We start from the raw sequence: 13,755 nt of genomic DNA, 5'->3' as shown, positions 1-13,755 counted from the left end.
GTGTTTAGTTTAGTTTTTATTTTGTGAGGGACATTATTGCTTTAGCATTTTCTCTCAGGTTTATCACTGTTACTTTGTGTGTCTCCTGATGCAACAATAAGCAGCAATAAAGCGGTGGTGTCAACAAACTTAAGTCTGAGCTTTAGCAGAAACATATTTGGGGATTTGGTGGTGACGACATACTGCTAAAAACTCCTTTAATTGAAAAAGCCACTGCTGGTTTTGCTTAATTGAGTACATTTAGGAAGCCTGTGTGGAGTGACCAGCAGCTACACAACGTGCAAAATGTGAACATGCCTCTGTTACGTGTTAGGAATCAGATTTTTATAGATTCTAACTCATGCTTAAATTGCATGAGTTAGAATCTGAGTTGAGTTGGATTCTGTAGTTTAACCGGTCCATCTTCCCTCTGCTGTGTCCGTTTAGCTGAGAGAGTCGGCACCAATAGTTGGGAAGACCAAACAGCCTAAATCTGACAAGTTCTACTCAGATGATGAAGATGAGAAAGAGGAGGAAGGATCCGACAGCAGCGGCAGTGGAAGTGAAGACAGCAGCAGCAGCAGCGAAGGTTTGTTTCTATCTGTCCGATTTAAAGTTTCCCCTTTTATGAGGCTAAGTTAATGTTGTTGGTTATTAGCATAACCAACATTAGCATGACTGGTTGATTTAGTGACACACTCATTATTTGAGGCCATGATCCGACTATCCTGCACGGGGCAAAGCATATCAAAGTTTGGTATCTTGTTTAGAAGCTGGAGGTGTAAAGCACAGCAAAATTTTCACTGCGTTAAAACTTCCTGTGTGTATGGTTCTCGATCCATGCATCCATTTTTATTTTTATTTTTTTTACCATTTATCAAATCAAATCTGAGATGCAGGATCAGCAGTGTTGTAGACACAAGCAAAATAGAACACACAACATTTTACTAAGCATAATAACATTAAACTATACAGATTTGTTAATGTGTTTTTCATTTTGATGTGTTTTCAAAAGTGTTTGATTTCAGAAATGTGTCTCTAATTTTATCCTTCCGTCTATTTTTCTGATGTTTATCCAGGTCTGGCTAACTGATCATTTTGAGAATTTACAAATTTGAGCTGAACAACATTTGATGTTGTTGTGCTTTTGGTTTGGAATATATTAGTGTTGAGCAGCAGTCATTTCAGAGTCCTGATGATTGACAAGCTGTTAGCCAGTGAAGTTTTAGATCCATCCCTCATTCATCACGTGCAGTTGCAAAACAACCAACTAAAACTTAAAGAGGGGCCTTCAGAAATAAGTAGTAGCTGCAGCACAGATCAGAGTCAGCAGCAAACAGTGAGGCTGGTAATTGATAAATAAAATGACAAAAATCGTTTGTATTTGATATACAGGTGGAAAGTGTGCCCCCCCCCCCCCCCCCCCCTCCAAAAAAAAAAAAAAAGCTATAAATGCATACTATAAGGTGCTAATTGACTGTCAGTACATTTAGTGGCTGTTGCTGAAGAAATTAAGATCATAAGTAATATGAAAGGAAATTTCAGCAAAGAATAAAGTCTGATTTGTTTTGGGTTTAATATGTACAGTGTCCATGTGTCTGTACAGAATCGGGCAGTGAGAGCGAGGAGGAAAGCAGTGAGGATTCAGAGAAGACCTCCAGTGATTCTGGAAAAAGCTCCAGTGGATCTGAAAAGAGCTCCAGTGAGTCTGAATCAGATCAAAAGAAGAAGAAAAAGACCAAGAAAGCACCGCAGAAGAAAAGCAAGCCTGCTGGTGACAGGTACACTGAAATCCCTGCTGTCTGTCACAATCTGAAAGCATAATTTTTCTTCCCTGCAAAGGCGGCGTGTCCAGATGTTACCTGCGTCTTTCTCTTCTTCTCTTTCTGGCTTTGCTAATTAAGCAGGTGTGTGTTTGCCAGAAACACGTAGTCAGCAACAAATGTGCCCACGATTCTGCTGCATCCGAGCAAACTCCATCTGTTGAAAGATTCAGCAGTTTATATTATTCATCACAGCCCACTCACAGTTACAGTTCTTAATGCTCAGTTGTAGCTTTCCTCCACTAAACCCCTCAGACTTGATATGTCAGGATTTACATTAGCACCTATAGTGTGGATAGAGGATGCAAAATTTGCTCAATCATATTTAAAAAAAAAGGACATTCAAAACAAAATGTGACAATCAGAAAATGTTGTAAAATCTCAACTTAAAAAAAGGTATAGCTGTATTCAAACTGGCATGTATATGGATACCGGAGTAAAGCCTAGCAGTCGTCCAGCTCGAAGCCATGGTCTTTGTGCCAGAGTCTTTGTCTCATCTACTTCTAAGATATGCGAGGGGCATGGAAACTAAATCCAGTGGATCTCTTAGAAGGAAAAAACCAAACATTATAATGGTCTGTAGCTACGCAGCCCCATACACAACCAACTGTACTGCACGGTGTATTTTGACATCTTTCTGTCAAAACCAGCATGAACTTTTTCTGCAGTTTGAGCTGCAGTAGCTCCTCGTCTGTTGGATCGGACAACACGGGCCAGCGACCTTGGCCACCCATGACTGTAGTTTGTGTTTTTTAGCACTGTTACTTGGATCAGTTTTCATAGATACTGACCACTGCAGACCAGGAACACCTGACGAGAGCTGCAGTTTTGGAGAAGCTCTGATCCAGTCGTCCAGCCATCACAATTTGGCTCTTGTCAAACTCTGAAATCTTTATGCTTGACAATTATTTTCATCAACTTTGATAACAAAATGTCCACCTACTCCCTAATGTGTTGTCCCACCCATTAGCAGGTGCTATGATGAAGAGATGATCAGTGTTACTCACGTCACCTGTCAGTGGTCAGAATCCTTTGCCTGATCGTTTATGTTTCTAGTTAAAGTCTTCTGGGAGATTCACATGGAGGGGAAAAAAACATCATACACACCTGTTACACTCTATATGCACCATCTCCCTCTCTCTCTCTCACACACACACACACACACACACATGATGGCAGCACTGCTGGAATATTGTTAGCGCGAGTTCCATTAACAAGCTAATCAATGAGAATTTTCCTCCAGTAGCGTAACCCACATTTACATGGCTAATGGATAATGACTTTTGATTGGTCATTTAACAGCCCGGTGTTACCAGTGAATGAGATTTGAGTCATTACTACTGAGTATGCTCACGTACACTCTCTTACACACTAGCAAATTTAGTTTCTTATGCACTCTACTTCATTTGCTCATGGACACACAAACTCACACCGAATGTACCTGATTTCACTGTGTGACAGGCCGGCGGCTGACCCTGTTCTCTCCATTAGAGAGTATAATTAGAGCAACTCACCCCAGTGCTCAAACACACACAAACACGCGCACACACACATACACACGGTAATTAGAGCAGCTCACCCCAGTGCTTCCACAACAAACACAGCATAATGCCCTCATTATGGCCCAGTCATTTCAGGCAGGGCCTAATCAGGCCCACAGTGATTTATATCACTTTTTCCTGTTCGCAGCAAATGAAATCTGTAGGCCAAATTAATACTGGCTTTTCATCATCGCCCAAGTTAAAAAGCCAGTTACCGTCACAATTCCCCTCATTAATTTAACGGCTGAAAATCCCAGGCAGGCGGAGTAAACACTCATTATCGGGACAAATTGAAGAGGGACAGCAAGACTGAAAGAGAGAGGAGAAAGATGGAAAAAATCTTTTTGAGTAAATGCAACATTGAATTAACTTCACAAACAAAAACAGATTGATCTTTGTTGTTCTAATCAGGGCTGAAGCTTTCAAGTTGGATGCAAAATAGGAAAACAATAGCACCAAGTTTGTTTTATTTGTTGGCTTCCAGACTGTTTTATATTATGGAATAAATAAATATTTTACTTTTAAGAAATAATGGAGAGTGTTGGGTTTTTCTGTTTTAATGTGTGTTCTCTGACTACTAAGCTTATTTTGTTTTCTTCTTCAGTGACTCTGATGAAAATGGCAATGGACCTGTAGGCCAAGCTAGCAGCTCATCCTCTGAAAGCTCCTCAGACTCTGAGTCAGACTCTGAGTCAGACTCGCCCGCACCCAAGAAGAAGACTGAAGAAAAGGCCAAGCCCAAGGTGACGATATAATGCATGGATGAAGTGGGCCTATTTGGATTTAACTGCGAGTGAGAGTTTCTAACTTTGAGAACAGAGGCTGCCAACAGCATCAGTGCAGTTCCACCAAAAATAAAATGCATTTGCTTTTTCCAAAGATGGTGGGGTCGTGGGTTGTTTGCAGTTCGTTGATCTGTCGTTTCAGCCTGGATCAAATGACCCTCAACTACTGCTTTGTTGTACAGGTTGAGGCTGATTCTGCCCACACCGCTTATCTTCTGTTGGACAGTAGCGCATGCCAAAAATCATGTCGCATCCACTGGCACGCACCACTGTTTTGCCTTGGCTTTTTATTACGTGATTATAGGATTACTGGGGATCGCTCTGTGTCATTGCAATATCTCTAAATTGAATGCAATTGAATTGAACTTCAGCTTATTGGTCGCTGTAGTTGCACACGTTTGCAATAATGGCCTTGAATTAGTGTCTTTGTAGAACTTCTTAGACTATTAAAAATACACATTATAAATGAAATTTAAGGGGAGAAAGATCCATTATGCAGTGCTAAAGAGAAGATAATGGTATAAAACAATACAGGAAAACACACCTTTGTCACATTAAAATGTATGATATTGTACTATATTTACAATGCATAATGTCTAAATCAGTATAGAGTATGATATTAGGATAATGGCCCTGCTCTGCTTAGCCTTCTAAATATTAATGTGCAGTTCTCGCAGCGAGTTTTTGTTCTGTAGGTGCACAAGAGCTTCTAAATCAGGATTTATACCTTGGGATATGATTTGGCTCCACTATACCACCTTTTGTTTTTTCCCTTCCAGCCTTTCATTTGGCCCCTTTCAGCTCTTACAATCTTTTTCTTATCTGTTTTGCTCATCACATTATTTCTCGCCCTCCGTTTGCTTTTCTGCACTATGAAATTCTCATTTCATACACTTTGTCATTTGGGCATGGCTTATGAATTATGCATCTCTACCTTTCTTTCTACACCTCTCTCTCTGTCTGTCTTGCTCTATCACAACACCCTTTAGTAACAAGGTTTCCGTCTCTATTACCACCACCGAGCGTCAATCAGAGAAAATCTGATAAGATACGGCCTCTAACTTTATGGTTTGTTTTCACTCATATCACATTGGTTTTTTTCCCCCCTCCCTATCTGCTCAGCTTGGGCTATGCAGAGTGGAATTTTATGGCTCTTTATGCGATGTGAGTGGTGCCAGGTTGGTTAGTAGGGTATGGAGAAGGAGCGATAAAAGCCCTCTTACGTTTAAGCACTGTTTTATTGTCAACACCGTACAAGCCTGACTCAGTTGCAGAGGGTGGTGAGTAGCAGTTGTGACTCAAAATGACATGTGACCGGTCACTGAAAATTCCAGACATGTTACCCGTGAACGTGGGATGAATGTGTTCAGAGACACTGTTGGTGAAATTGAAATTGAAACCATCATGTTGTTGTGCTTTCTTTTTAGGTGGCAGTGAACTCCAAGAAGGAAGTCTCTTTACTGGATCTAGATGACTGTGAGTTTTCCTACAGTTTCCGCTTGCATAAACTCACATTAACAAGAGCAGCAGGCTTCACAAAAAAACCTCTGATGTGTATTCTATTTCCCCACCGCCCAAAGTAGCAAGCAGACATAGATGATCAAGTCCTGGTGAGGAGAACTGAATTGTACCAGTTAGAGGTAGAGAAAATATTGGACTTGCATTAATCGCTTGGCTAAAAATAAAGTGCAGTTCATTGGAGAACTGTAGTGTAGGCATTCACAACATCACGTTAGAATTTGTAGTAGAGTTTAAATATTTACAACGTGTGGACCAAGAGGCGGAAACCTCAGCTGAAAAAATGAAGCCAGAGTGCCAAAAACTGCAGTTTAGTTCAGACACTCCCAACTTTGCAGCATGGAAAAGCCTTTTTAACTGTATAGCTAGTTTCCCACCTCATAACAGCTCTGAGTGAGGTGAATTTATGTATAACTCGTCCATCTGGAGGATTATGTCCAGATGTCCTGACACAGGCAGCTGCAGCTGGTCGCTATCATCTCACCTACTGAGTCACTGACCTGCAGCCCTCTATTTTGCGCCTTTGAAGCATCTTAATGGATTGTCTTGCTAATATTGCTGTGAGGTAAAGACTGCCCAAGAAGTTTTAGCTTCAGGTCTGTTGAATGAAATTCGAGTGTTTTATTGGTCTATTACTTTGCACTAATTAGCTGATATGTGTATATGTCTGATGCATCTGCACAGTTTATGGAGACAGCTTGCTAACCAATTTTCCTGGAGTTATTTGATAAATCGCTTCTCCTCCAAATGAGATCATCTCTGGCTCCAAAAGCTAACAAAGCATTGACGTTTCAAAATGTGTTCCATCTTTTATACTCTCTACAGGGAGTGCAGAATTATTAGGCAAGTTGTATTTTTGAGGAATAATATTATTATTGAACAACAACCATGTTCTCAATGAACCCAAAAAACTCATTAATATCAAAGCTGAATCTTTTTGGAAGTAGTTTTTAGTTTGTTTTTAGTTTTAGCTATTTTAGGGGGATATCTGTGTGTGCAGGTGACTATTACTGTGCATAATTATTAGGCAACTTAACAAAAAACAAATATATACCCATTTCAATTATTTATTTTTACCAGTGAAACCAATATAACATCTCCACATTCACAAATATACATTTCTGACATTCAAAAACAAAACAAAAACAAATCAGCGACCAATATAGCCACCTTTCTTTGCAAGGACACTCAAAAGCCTGCCATCCATGGATTCTGTCAGTGTTTTGATCTGTTCACCATCAACATTGCGTGCAGCAGCAACCACAGCCTCCCAGACACTGTTCAGAGAGGTGTACTGTTTTCCCTCCTTGTAAATCTCACATTTGATGATGGACCACAGGTTCTCAATGGGGTTCAGATCAGGTGAACCAGGAGGCCATGTCATTAGTTTTTCTTCTTTTATACCCTTTCTTGCCAGCCACGCTGTGGAGTACTTGGACGCGTGTGATGGAGCATTGTCCTGCATGAAAATCATGTTTTTCTTGAAGGATGCAGACTTCTTCCTGTACCACTGCTTGAAGAAGGTGTCTTCCAGAAACTGGCAGTAGGACTGGGAGTTGAGCTTGACTCCATCCTCAACCCGAAAAGGCCCCACAAGCTCATCTTTGATGATACCAGCCCAAACCAGTACTCCACCTCCACCTTGCTGGCGTCTGAGTCGGACTGGAGCTCTCTGCCCTTTACCAATCCAGCCACGGGCCCATCCATCTGGCCCATCAAGACTCACTCTCATTTCATCAGTCCATAAAACCTTAGAAAAACCAGTCTTGACGTTTCAGCTTGTGTGTCTTGTTCAGTGGTGGTCGTCTTTCAGCCTTTCTTACCTTGGCCATGTCTCTGAGTATTGCACACCTTGTGCTTTTGGGCACTCCAGTGATGTTGCAGCTCTGAAATATGGCCAAACTGGTGGCAAGTGGCATCTTGGCAGCTGCACGCTTGACTTTTCTCAGTTCATGGGCAGTTATTTTGCGCCTTGGTTTTTCCACACGCTTCTTGCGACCCTGTTGACTATTTTGAATGAAACGCTTGATTGTTCGATGATCACGCTTCAGAAGCTTTTCAATTTTGAGACTGCTGCATCCCTCTGCAAGATATCTCACTATTTTTGACTTTTCTGAGCCTGTCAAGTCCTTCTTTTGACCCATTTTGCCAAAGGAAAGGACGTTGCCTAATAATTATGCACACCTGATATATGGTGTTGATGTCATTAGACCACACCCCTTCTCATTACAGAGATACACATTACCTAATATGCTTAATTGGTAGTAGGCTTTCGAGCCTATACAGCTTGGAGTAGGACAACATGCATGAAGAGGATGATGTGGACAAAATACTCATTTGCCTAATAATTCTGCACTCCCTGTATGGTGTGGGACTGTATTTAACCATATAGATGTCAGTTCATGTATCGGCTTACAATTTGTAGGTAATCATCCTGTAGAAAACCTTTGCTGAAACTCATCTCACATGTCCGTGCACACATTTGCTGCACGTTTATCTGTGACTGATGCAAGCTATCAAATATAGAAAGCAAAAATGTCATTAACTTCTGTCTTGGACATAACTCAGTATCTGTGGAACTCAAGGGAGGCATAAAAGACGAATGCTTACAGGGATTTGTAGGATGATGATGAAAAAGAGCTCTAAACTTTTTGTTCATTTCTTCAGTGGCAAAAAGAATTAGAGTGTTTACAGTTCCAACTTCCAAAATCAATGCAAAGTAAAACACCACAGTTTTTATGTGATATTAAAAAGTGCCGTTCAGCTTGTGTGGAACAGGAGAATCACAGTGTGAGGAGTAGTTTATGTTAAATTGTGTGTCTAACTCTGCATCCAGATAATCTTCATGTTTTGGGGTTTGAATCAGGTTTTCCTAAATTACTTTTTGACACAAGATCCCATGACCCTGTTGACATTTATATCAGTATGACTGCTCACGTTCAATGCTGAAATATTTTTATACGTCAGTTTGCTCTGACATGTTGTGACGTGACTTAATAATAACACTGGAGTAAAAGTTAAACAGCCTTCAGTTGCTTTCTTTTGTCATAAAGTATTATTATTATTAATATTGTAATTATATTTTAAAAAGTAACTTTGTGTGCGACATCGCTGTAGTACCGTAGCTTTAATAATCTTTACGTTGTTGTTGTTGTTTTCTTTGCGTTCTTTAGTTTCTCCTGCACCCACCAACGCACCAAAGCCTTCTGTGCTCTCTCAAAGTCTGCTGTCCGACCTCGAAGGCCTTTCTCTCTCCAACATCTCCTCCACTGTGCAGGTTAGTGTGTGTGTGTGTGTGTGCGCGTGTGTGCATGCGTGTATTAGATGCACACAGGCTGACATTTCCTCCATCAATGTGTGTTGAGAGTCAGTCGTTCCTTTCTGTCTGACACTGACAGTACAGCAGAGCAGCATATGAGATGGTGAAATGAGCCTCACTCCCTTGTGGAACATTTCTGCTCCAGACGCCAACTATTGACCTTTTCTGCCTTGTTATATTTATAGCAAGTCAGGATGGTCCAACAGCTCTCGTTGTTTCCTGTATCTCTTATAGTCTGTCTTTCTCACCGTCACTGTCTTTTGCACTTCCACACCCTTGATCTCTATTTCTCTCTCGTCTCTGAGTCCATCCCCTCGCTCTCTCGCGCGCTCTCTCTCTCGCTCTCGCTCTCTCCCTTATTTCTCTCCTCCTCCTGTGTCACCCTCCATCTCTCTCTGTCAGATGTTGTGTCCCTTGTGTCCTCATGTTGTGTATATCTGATGGTTGACCTTTCCCAGTGTGACGGCTCCTTTCTCTCCTCAGTATATGAGCGACTCTGCATGTCTGTGTATTTTGTATCTTGTCTCCCTCCTGGGAGGGAAATGTCCAGACTATTCTTTGTGCTGTTGCTGTGTCTTATTTTGTGACACAGCTGTATGGAAACTCTGCTCTTTGACAATGTCACATCAGAAGGTTAGAATCTAATTGAGTAGTTTTGTTGTTTGTGGGCTGTGAGTAATGATTATCGTTCTAATACAAAGCTATTTATTGATTTCAACCTTGTAAGCATGGCATAGCTTGCTTTTCCCAAAGATATTAGTTGGTGAAATAAATAACAGATAATCTATTAACGTTTTTTATTTTTATTTTTATTTTTTCAGTGAATGAATTCCTTAAACCGCTTAGTTGTTGTTATATTTTATTACTTCAGTGTCTAGTTCCACTTGTTTTTGGGGATTTTTATAGCTTCTTTGTACATGCAAAGGGTAATTTACTACTTCAAAAAAAGCTGAAGCTGAATTACCTAAAGTTTTTAGTCTAGGTGTTTTCCCCCATTACTTCTTTGCCACTATAATCCATTACTAGAAGCTCTTCTACTAACTAACAATTGCCTTTTGCTCACTTTTGTCACCCTCACCAAAAGTGACATCAAAACTGCTCACTGTGCTTTAGTGTCATTTCAACTTGTCATTCACAGTTTTTGTCCCAGCTCAAAGACGTGAGCACGATTTTTGTCGCACTTTAGTGCGATTTCAACGACAGGAGCTCAGAGATTCTCACGTTACACAGAAGCAGAACAACAGTAAAAAAAAAAAAAGAGGAGACAGTCAGGTGAAGTGTTTGAAAAACAAAAAACAGTTGCTATGCTTCCTGTTTTGACTTCGTCTTGCATACAGTGCTGATACAGAGGTTTTTATGTGAGTGGTGAAACCTATTGTTCATGAGAAGACTGCAGTGGGCCCTCTGGCACCACAGCACCACAGTTGGCACGCAACACAATGAATACAGTGACCGTAATCGAGGCATAAAATAACTGTATAAATGTAATTTGTTGACTATAAACGTGAACCCCGACTCTTCCTGAACTACTGGCATCCAAGGAACTGAAGACTGAAGTGGATTGCTATAATAAAGAAGGGCTGAGCGTGGGTTACTATGTTTTTATGTTGCATTTTGGTTTTTTTTTTTGCTTTTTGCTCTGTAAACTCCGCTGACTTTTTGTTGTCATCACAGGCGTGTAAATGAGCTTCCTTTGGTCTCTTTAAAAGTGACTTTAGGCTGTCTCTAACTTTTTGTACACCCAGATTTAACTGTGTGTGTCTGTGTGCGCACTCCCAGCTTATGTGAATGGCCTCTGCTGCTGTGCGTTGGTCTGTATTCTAAGTTTGCCCGTCAGTTCTGCTCGCCTGTCAGTCAGTATGATTGACAGCTGCTCTCAGGCCAGCATTTATGCAGCACAAGTCTTGTTAGCCAATCTCTCCTCAGGTGAAGGCCAGGGAGTAATAGAGAATAGAAATGCAGATTAGAACAGGGAACTTTTTGCACATCAACATCTGATTTAGAGTCAATTCTATGCATAAATACATGATGGGCAACGGGATTCATAGACAAGGGTAAATAACCTCACCTTTATTCACGCACGCCCCTCCCCATGCATGCTCTTCAACAACAGCTCTTTCCCACACCCACACACACACACGTTGGCCCCAGTGTCATTTCTATTTCTCAGCAATCTGCCCACAGAGGCAGCGAGTCTGTCTCAGCTGAGTGCTCGGGCCTTTTTAGAGAATTACTGCATGGTTATCAAAGGCATTTAGATTAACCCTGGCCACTGTCTTTGACCCACCTCCTCCTCTGTCTCCTCCTCCTCTCCTCAGCTTCTTCATGCTACCGCTCTCTCTAATAACATTTTGACATTAGGATCTCTCACAAATGCCTCTTAAATCCTCCCCACCATCGCACCTCACCCCCAAACCTCTTCCGACCGCTGTCCGTGTGTGCGGCGGGGTGGCTGAGGCTGATAACTTTTCATTCATAATTAGCAGTCAGCGAATGGGGCTGCGCTGGGGGGAAATTGAACTGTCAGCGGCGGGGCGCGGGGCATTTGACCCCATCACACCCAGAGGGGGCCATCATAATTTGTTCATTTGGTGTCCATCAGGCGGACGCCGGCTCGCCCCCTCCTCCTCCCTCGCCTCCCTCCTCACCCTTCTGACCTCCCCCGTAGTGGGCGCTCTGGGTTCACATCTAATTATGAATCAGCAAAAGGACCTCGAGCGCCACGAATATAGAAGCTCCTGCCCTCCAAACCTCCTGCTGCCACTCAAACTGCGGAGATTGCGGCTTAAGTAGGAATAAATGCCCACACGGAAGCAGCCAGTCAGTGTAGCCAGCAGGTAGTTTGGGAAATGTTTGTATTTTAATGGCGACTGCCTTAGCCACTTCTTGCTTATTAATAAGTTTGTTTCAGGCGCAATTCATTTTTCTATATCTATTTTTATATATATAAGCATTTTATCTTTTTCATATAGGTTTTGTTGACGCCATTGGTCTGGCGTGATTAAGGTTATGACCGTGTTCTCTCAAACCTCTAATGATCATATGTGTGTTTTCATTAACAGTTGACACCTAAACTTGTCTTAGCAAAAACACTTTGCCATTTAATTAATGGGGGCCACTGCTGTAAGCTCTTAAATCTTTATTTTTACAGTTATTAACATAATTGCTAGGCTATTTTTCTGCCTTTTACTGTCCATTTCTCACAATACATCATGTTTTCTCATCCTCAAGTTAAGGTTACAATAGCATTAAAATGCTTGTGAAGATTTGACCTCCATAAATAATTGGACTTTAATAAAATATGTGATTATAAGTGTATTTTCTGAATTGAACTACAGTACGTTTTTCCTATTGTGTTTCTCAAATAAATGTGCAGCTGACACCTACATAGCTAACTGTCAACTGCTTTCCCTTAACCAGATGTTAAAATATTAATTAAAATGACAGTAAAGCATAACATCTAAATCAATTGTAATTGACTTGCAATTGCTTCAGACTACAAGTCACATTTTTCATATACTTATAGCTGTTTAGCCATGGATGTGAGACAGACAGCTGAATTACCAATTAACCTAGTATGCATGGCAGTGGGACTTTGGGAGAAAGCTGGAGTACCCACAGTGGCAAAGAAAAGCCCCACCTGGGGTTTGAACCAGGAACTTTCTTGCTGTGAGGCAACACAGTTAATCCCTACAGCACGGTGCCATGCATAAGTAGTAGTGGGTTACTATTTGTGGGTGACCCACAATACCATGTGGGACAGTGTGACAAACACAGACATAAAGCAAATGAGAGTATGCAAGGCAGATGTGCTGTAACTTGATATGATGTCAAGTTTTAATGGCTTTTTGCTTTTAACATAACAAACCTAAGGATACAAGAATTGTGTTCCCCCAGTAGTGTCCAATAAAGAAAAAACACAGACAATATTTGGGTCAGCAGTGCTTTGTAGGAGTTGAGTGCTTGAATGGCTGACAAGTTTGTTTGAAGAAGTGAATAAGGTAACCGTGTCAGTAGTACACTCTGTCTTCTCTGCAGCAATGGCTATGTTAGAGGAGCAGCATGTTGAGTGCTTAAAAGTAAGTGTGGAAGATTTAATAGAAGCTCTTATCATGAAAGCTTTGTGACCAAATCACGAAGTCTTTCTGTGAATAACAATGTGTACTGTTGGGAAAATATCCAAGTATATGCGAGTTGCTTCCTTATTCTTATGCCAGAGTAAATGTATACTCTTATCATCCACTAGTATCTGTGATTTATAAGCACGTGCATACATCTGTTAGTATTCTTTAATCCTGATCAGAGTGTCTGTGAAAGTTGTGTCTAGTTAAAATTCATGTTTTTGTATTTGGCTCTGAGTAGAGCTGAAATGATTATCTGATTAGAATCGGTCATCAAAAAAGGTTTCGGCACACAATTTTAATAGTCAAATGGTTCAAATTTGACGGCTGCAGCTATTAAATCCGAACACTTGCTTTCGTAGTCTTCAGTTCTAGTGTTTTGATTCAATTATTGTCCAAGTTATTAAGTGTTAATGCAGAAAATAATCAGTTGCAGTTGAAGATCTTTTGACTATGATGCTAATTCAAAGAAAGTGTTGACAGGCTGTTAACAGCACTTGCAAAACTCGATGAAGGACACCTCTGTTTCTGAATAACAGTCCTCTATTATTGCTAATAGTCTTTAATGGAAAATTTCAAAATTAATCATTTTAGAATACCTAATTTACAGACAAATTGGCATAAATGAACTAACCTCTGTCTATATGCGCCAGAGAGACTTCTTGTTAC

General features: G+C 40.9%; 1 protein-coding gene across 2 annotated transcripts in view; it reads left to right on the top strand.

Annotated features, from left to right (window-relative positions):
- The window catches only part of ap3b1a (adaptor related protein complex 3 subunit beta 1a), a 59,870-nt gene that overhangs the window by 26,174 nt on the left and 19,941 nt on the right, over positions 1 to 13,755 (top strand). For both annotated transcript variants that reach the window (XM_026173156.2, XM_026173155.2), the window contains exons 18-22: positions 427 to 568; positions 1,586 to 1,760; positions 3,948 to 4,086; positions 5,556 to 5,604; positions 8,820 to 8,923. In XM_026173156.2, the coding sequence (XP_026028941.1) occupies positions 427 to 568; positions 1,586 to 1,760; positions 3,948 to 4,086; positions 5,556 to 5,604; positions 8,820 to 8,923 (609 nt within the window). The remainder of the gene's footprint in view (positions 1 to 426; positions 569 to 1,585; positions 1,761 to 3,947; positions 4,087 to 5,555; positions 5,605 to 8,819; positions 8,924 to 13,755) is intronic.

Source organism: Astatotilapia calliptera, chromosome 7 (genome assembly GCF_964374335.1).
Source record: "Astatotilapia calliptera chromosome 7, fAstCal68.1, whole genome shotgun sequence".
Taxonomy (NCBI): domain Eukaryota; kingdom Metazoa; phylum Chordata; class Actinopteri; order Cichliformes; family Cichlidae; genus Astatotilapia; species Astatotilapia calliptera.
This window is presented reverse-complemented; position numbering and strand designations above follow the sequence as displayed.